The sequence below is a fragment of the Chiloscyllium plagiosum genome, chromosome 25, assembly GCF_004010195.1.
Source record: "Chiloscyllium plagiosum isolate BGI_BamShark_2017 chromosome 25, ASM401019v2, whole genome shotgun sequence".
NCBI classification, from domain to species: Eukaryota; Metazoa; Chordata; class Chondrichthyes; order Orectolobiformes; family Hemiscylliidae; genus Chiloscyllium; species Chiloscyllium plagiosum.
The window spans coordinates 51,900,650-51,907,740 of NC_057734.1; the positions used below are offsets into that span (position 1 = coordinate 51,900,650).

General features: G+C 50.6%; 1 protein-coding gene across 1 annotated transcript in view; it reads right to left on the minus strand.

Annotated features, from left to right (window-relative positions):
* LOC122562435 (T-box-containing protein TBX6L-like) overlaps positions 1-7,091 on the minus strand; it is a 17,202-nt gene that overhangs the window by 1,791 nt on the left and 8,320 nt on the right. Inside the window, exons 5-6 of the mRNA XM_043715292.1 lie at positions 4,808-4,954; positions 3,957-4,027 (exon numbers count right to left, since the gene is read on the minus strand). Coding sequence (XP_043571227.1) covers positions 3,957-4,027; positions 4,808-4,954 — 218 coding nt within the window. The remainder of the gene's footprint in view (positions 1-3,956; positions 4,028-4,807; positions 4,955-7,091) is intronic.

Here is a 7,091-nt window from a genome sequence, read left to right on the forward strand (position 1 = left end):
GTCTTTTCCCTGGGGTTGGGGAGTCCAGAACTAGAGGGCATAGGTTTAGGGTGAGAGGGGAAAGATATAAAAGAGACCTAAGGGGCAACTTTTTCACACAGAGGGTGGTACGTGTATGGAATGAGCTGCCAGAGGAAGTGGTGGAGGCTGGTACAATTACAACATTTCAGAGACATCTGGTTGGGTACATGAATAGGAAGGGTTTGGAGGGATATGGGCCGGGTGCTTACAGGTGGGACTAGATTGGGTTGGGATGTCTGGTTGGTATGGACGGGTTGGACCGAAGGGTCTGTTTCCATGCTGTACATCTCTATGACTCTCAAATCCACCGACATATTCCAATCAGTACCACACTGGGGAGGCCAAGAGGGGGCAATGTTTCCCTAGTCAGTCCCTTACCTGCACAAAGGATATGAGACTGGAGGGGAATGGAGCTGGTCGACTGCACAAGCCTCATCCTCTTCTCCGGAACGAGGAGCCATGTTGGGCACTGGGCACCTCTCTTGTCCATACCATCCAGTGTGCTGGTCAAGGAGGATCCTGTCCAGGTCTCTGCTTGTTCCCTTTGACCCTGCGTCCTCACAGCACTCTTTGGGATCTAGGTTTGATCAGTACATAATGAAGTGGTGAAATTCCCCGCAATTGTTCCTGACCATTCACCTAATAGCCAAGCCGGCAATCAGGAAAAGTGGGAATGGGTGGGCGCTGGGACTCAGGAATCCCCATTCCTCTCCACCCACCCTCAAACCCTTGTCCAATCCCCACCCAGACAGTATCATTACTCCTGCCGCAGCTGGTGTCCAGGGTGAGCCGTGTTTGGGCACTGGGCTATGTGTACAACAGTGCAGCCTCCTGGTGAAGTCTAGCAATGCAGGCTGGAAGTGAGGGGAGGCAGGAATGACCAACAGCTGGAGAACTGGCCTCTGACCCTGGGGATGTTCCGGTCTCAGCCTGAAAACAGGATTGACCCTGAGGAAGGGGCAGCTCTCCTGCAACATCGAACCAGGGACAGGGGTAAACGAAGGTGCAGCAATGAAGATAAACCAAAGAGTGACAAACTCCCAGGACCAGACGGTTTCCTGGTAACGAAATGTTACACAACTTCCCTGGAAGTTTGACAGTCAAGGAGTGACTTACTCACCGTGTGCAATATACTAATGGGAACATCTGGGATAGAGAGAAGTAATTTCTACTGGAGTGAAGATTGAGGCCTTGCAGCCATTTTGGGGGTAAGATTAGGGGACACTGCACAAAGGGTCATTCTCCATCATAAACAGCACCTGATAAATTGCTCATTGTAAATCTAATATTTATGTAGTTTTCTATTAAGGGACATGGGGCTGTGTTGGGTAGATCACAAATTCACAATGATCCATGGGCCAACAGGGCTCTCTGCTGTTCCTGATTTATTTGATCCAGTTTTCCCCAGTGCAACAGTGGGATTTGAACTTCTGTCTGATGGGTAATTGTCCAAGCCTTTGGGGGTCATAGTACTATAACTGAAATGCTATCATATCCACATGGATTAATATGATCATCAAGTAGCCTCATTCTCTCACCATTGCTGCCTTGGTTAGGCCTGACCTGGTCTGTGTTTCCTCGGTTAGGCCTGGCCTGGTCTGTGTTTCCTCGGTTAGGCCTGGCCTGGTCTGTGTTTCCTCGGTTAGGCCTGACCTGGTCTGTGTTTCCTCGGTTAGGCCAGGCCTGGTCCGTGTTTCCTGGGTTAGGCCAGGCCTGGTCTGTCCTTCTCCTCTTGAATATGGAGTTCTGGCAGGATGGAGTTCTTCCTGTCTGCTCCCTGAGAAAATCACATATGCAAAAGAAACATGGTTGATGGGTTTCGCAATTCTCTCCTGGGCTTCCCTCATCCACGCCTTTGCTATCTCTAGTCTCAGAATTTTCAGGACAGATTGGTTTCCAGTTTAATAAATAAACGTCAGCTTGTTCCAAAACTCATTCTGACTCATTCTCACACAATAATTGCCCCATGTTCACAGGACCCTATTTATTTCCTGTCCAAGATAAAATTCCACCCGTTTTCAAGTGCCCCGTTTGCCTCAACCCTCTCCCTCTTTCAATAGCTTCTTTCAGCCTCATGACTTTCTCTACTCCAACGGCAACAAATTCTCAGTTTCCTGTGTACCCCCATTAGCTGTCTCAGGCCTCAGATCTGGGACTCTCTTGATAAATCTCTGCCCCTCTCTCGCCCTGCTTTGGAACCCATCCTTTAAACAAGCAGAAGTTACATGTATAGTAACCAAATCACACACCCACAGTCCAAACAGGTACAGTTTTATATTGTTAGAATGTAGCTGGCCCAGGCTAATCGGTATTTACTGCCCTAGTTTCCCTTGAGATGATGCTGGTGAGTTGTTTTCTTGACCTGCTGCAGTCCACATACTGTGGGTCGACTGACAGTGCCCTTAGAGAGGTAGTTCTATGTCAGGGTGGTGAGTGGCCTGGAGGGGACCTTTCAGGGGTTAGTGTTCCCCTGTGTCTGCTGTCCTTGTCCTTCTCGGTGAAAGTGGTGGTGGGTTTGGAAGGTGCTGTCTGAGGATCTTTGGTGAATGTCTGAAACGCATCTTGTAGACAGTACACACTGCTGCTACTGGGCGTCGGTGGTGGAGGGAGTGGATGCTTGAGGTTGTGGTGTCAATCAAGGAGCTGGTTTGTCCTGGATGGTGTGAAATCTCGAGTGTTGTTGGAGCAGCCCCCAGCTCGGCAAGTGGGGAGTATTGCACCACACTCGGGACTTGTGCCTTGTAGATGGTGGACAGGCTTTGAGGAGTCAGGAGGTGAGTTACTCACTGCAGTATTCCTCACCTCTGACATGCTCTTGTAGCCACTGTGTGTCTGTGGTGAGTGCAGTTAAGGAGTTTCTGGTCAATGATAACCCCCAGGATGTTGGTAGTGGGGGATTCAGTGATTATAATACTGTGTAATGTCAAAGGGCAGCTGTTAGATTGTCCCTTATTGAAGATTCATAGATTCAAACAATGCAGAAAAGGCCTTTCAGCCCATCGCATCTGTACGTATATAACGACCACTAAAAGCATGCTAATCCCTGCCCTTGCCCACATCCTTGGGTCATTGAAATGGTCATTGTCTGGCATTTGTGTGGCACGAATGTTACTTGTCACTTGTCAGCCCAAGCCTGGACAGTGTCCAGAACTTGCTGTATTTGAACACAGACTGCTTCAGTATCTGGGGAGTCGCAACTGGAGCTGAACACTGTGCAGCCATCGGTGACCATCCCCGCTTCTGGCCTTCTGATGGAGGGAAGCTCACTGATGAAGCAGCTGAAGATGGTTGGGCCCAGGACACTCCCCTGAGGAACTCCCACAGAGATGTCCTGGAGCTGAGATGTCTGATCTCCAACAACCATGACCATCTTCCAATGTGCCAGGTATGACACCAAGCGGTGGGGGCTTGCCCCCTGACACCTGGTTTTGTGAGGGCTCCTTGATGCCACACCCAGTTGAATATGGACTTGATGTCAAGGGCTGTCCCTCTCCCCTCCCCTCTGGAATTCCGCTCTTTTGTCCATGTTTGACCCAAGGCTGCAATGAGGTCAGGAGCTGAGTGACCCTGAGGGGGCCCAAACTGGGCGTCACTGAGCAGGTTATTGCTGCTTGATAGCCCTTTTGGTGACACCTTCCATCACTTCACTGAGGATCTGTGGAGAGGAGACTGATGGAGCGGTAGTTGGCTGGGTTGGATTTGTCCTGCTTTTTTGTGTACAGGACATACCTGGGCAGTTTTCTATTCAGCGTTTCAGATGTCAGCGCAGCTTTTCTGGAATAGCTGAGATCGAGAACGTGGCTATTTCTGGGACACATGTTTCCCGGACTACAGACAAGGGATTACCTGTGCTGCTGCCTATAACTTTTGATGTATCCAGTCGCTTAACCTTGCCCGATACTGTATAACACACCTCAACTTTACCAATACGTTACCTTTTGTTCTTCATTTCCATGTCTCTAAACCCTTTCGCAAATGGATTATGATCAATCTTCAGTTTTGTAATCTGCAATAACAGTAACTAAAAGTCAGGCATCTGTCCACACTGAGAGAAACACAGAAGCAGAGTGAGCCATCGCCACTTTGATCATTTTCTTTTTAAACACCGGGGTAATTCTCGCTGGTGTACAATACCGGAGACTAGAATCCTCTGAACAATTCTGAGGTATACATTTCTCTAATGTCTTTGGGGTATAATACTCCCTAGACTCTGGTAAAATACTCAAGTACTGACAATCTTGTGGTATAATGGAAGGTATTTACAAGTATTTGTGTACTGTAGTTATAAAAACTCCCGACTTTAAAACATGCCGATTAGCGAAAGGGGCTCTCTATCCTTCTGCTGTCTTGCCTGTAGGTGAACACCCCTCTGCAATGGGCTCATATACTCCCAGGAGAAAGGGAGGGACTGCAGATGCTGGAGATCAGAGTCGAGAGTGTGGCGCTAGAAACGTACAGCAGGTCAGGCAGCATCCGAGGAGCAGGCCTAAGCCCTTTATCTGACACATTCCTGATGAAGGGCTTATGCCCAAAATGTCAATTCTCCTGCTCCTCGGCTGTGCTTTTCCAGCAGCACACTTTCCAACTCATATACTCCCAGCTCCATGAGGACGGGTTTCAGTATTACGACCCCCCCATTCCCAAACGGAATGAATTTCCCTGCTCCTAGCTGTAGTTGGGCCATCTAATCCAATTCTCCTGTCACTCCACCTCCCGCCCCGATCTCCCTCTGCCTCTCAGGGGGATGTAACTGGCATCTATTTAACTCAGGAGTTTCCAGTCTCACCTTCTCGTTCTGGTAGGCCGTCACTGCCACAAAGACTGTTTCGGGAAAGGTGAAGCTTTGCACCAGGCTCCATCGGAGTGCGAGTGGGCTCTCCTCCTGGACAATGTGGAAGCGGGGCTGGTATCGGTGCATCGAGTGTAGAATGATCTGGAACACGAGACAGGATGGTGAGGGGTATCTGGACCAGCTCCCAGGTACAATCCCAGCCCTCACTGAGAAAGAACAACAGCCTCCCCCCCCCCCCACCCCCCCATCCCAAATCAGAGCCCGCCCCATCTCTGGCATGTGGCCCACGTCCAATCACACCCGAGGAACTTGGTTCCATAACACTGCGGCTGTTGGCCTCAGTCTCTCTAGGACACAGCTCTCCCGCTGTATCTACAGCGTAGAGGGAGCTTTACGCTGTAACCCCGTGCTGTCCCTGTCCCACAGAGTGTGTGATGGGGACAGCGTAGAGGGAGCTTTACTCTGTATCTAATCCCGTGCTGTCCCTGTCCCACAGAGTGTGTGATGGGGAACAGTGTAGAGGGAGCTTTACTCTGTATCTAACCCCGTGCTGTCCCTGTCCCACAGAGTGTGTGACAGGGACAGCGTAGAGAGAGCTTTACTCTGTTTCTAACCCCGTGCTGTCCCTGTCCCGCAGAGTGTGTGATGGGGGACAGTGTAGAGGGAGCTTTACTCTGTAGCTAACCCCGTGCTGTTCTTGTCCCACAGAGTGTGTGATGGGGAACAGTGTAGAGGAAGCTTTACTTTGTATTTTGTCTCGTGCTGTAGCTGTTGGGAATGATTGGATGGAGAAAAGGACTGGGTTGCAGGTGGGAGAGACTGGTCTGCAGGACAACAACAACTTACATTTGAATAGCACCTTAAGCTTAATGAACCATCCAAGGAGGTTTCACCAGAGCACGGTAGCTGCTCGTGTTTAGCACACAGCAGCAGTGCTTCCGCGATGCTGGGAGCTGGGACAGCAGCCTGGAGCTCCGCAATGGGCAACAGACACTCCAGCAGCTGAGGCAGGGTCACAGTTTCGTGGAGACGGAAATCTTCGGGATGGCAGGAAAGTGATTCCAAGGCTGTGAACCGACTGGCTTGGCCTGGGAGTGTTGTCAGGGACGGGTTTGGAGTCAGGAGCTAGGGCGTGGGTTGGGAGAGCGGATTGGATCCAATACCTTTAGGCTTCCCAAGAATTAATCTGAGGAAATGACTGATCAGCTGGTATCGGGCGGTCAGAGAAACAATGACCATCCCCAACAAGAGAGAATCTCCGTTAACATTCTATGGTGCCACCATCATTGAATCCCCCACTATCAACATCCTGGGCGTTACCATTGACCCCCCGCCCCCAACTCAACTGGACTCACCACATCCACACAGTGACTACAAGATCAGGTCAGAGGTTAGGAATACTGCAGTGAGTAACTGACCCCCTGACTCTCCAAAGTCTATCCACCATCTACAGTGCACAAGTCAGGAGGGTGAGGAAATACTCCCCACTTGCCCTGGATGGGGGCAGCTCCAACAATACGCAAGAAGCTCGACACCATCCAGGACAAAGCAGTCTGCTTGACTGGCACCACACCCACCAACATCCACTCCCTCCACCACCAACACCCAGTAGCAGCAGTGTGTACAGGACACACTGTACAGACTCACCCAGGTCCCTCAGTCAGCACCTTCCATACTGAAGGGTTGGGGTAAGGAGTTGAGGGGGCAGAGAGAGGAGAGGAAGCAAAAGGAACCCGTGATGATGGAAGGGACAATCAAGGAATGGTAGAGAGAAAAGTTTTGTTTTTGGAAACAGTGTAACTAGAAATTGAGTGATTGGCTCAAGTCCAGAGCAGCTGCTAAAATGCACATACGCGCATGGACTCAGGGAAGGTCAAGTTACATGTGCCTATTTACCCAAACATACAGAGACCAAACACCTGGCAGGAAGTGAGAACCAGGGAATCAATTCGAGATAACAGGAAGGAATCAGTGTTGGGAGTCAGGTCTGAGGTGGGAGGGCGAGGGAGGCGGTCAGTGGCTAGACTCAACTTGAAGCATCAAGGAGCTGCTGTTTGAAGTCAACTGAGGGCAGATGGAGGGGGCAGAAAGGGGAACGGGGATAGGGGGAGGAAGTGGGTTGAAGGAGGGAGAGATTGGGCGAGGGAGGGAGAGACTGTACTGAGATAGGGACTTGACTGAGGGAGGGCTGGGGTTGAGGGAGGTTCAGGTTGAGGGAACAGCAGGAGATGTGAAGCACGGCGGCCTGTGCGATAGAATGGCCTGTGGGACAGAATGG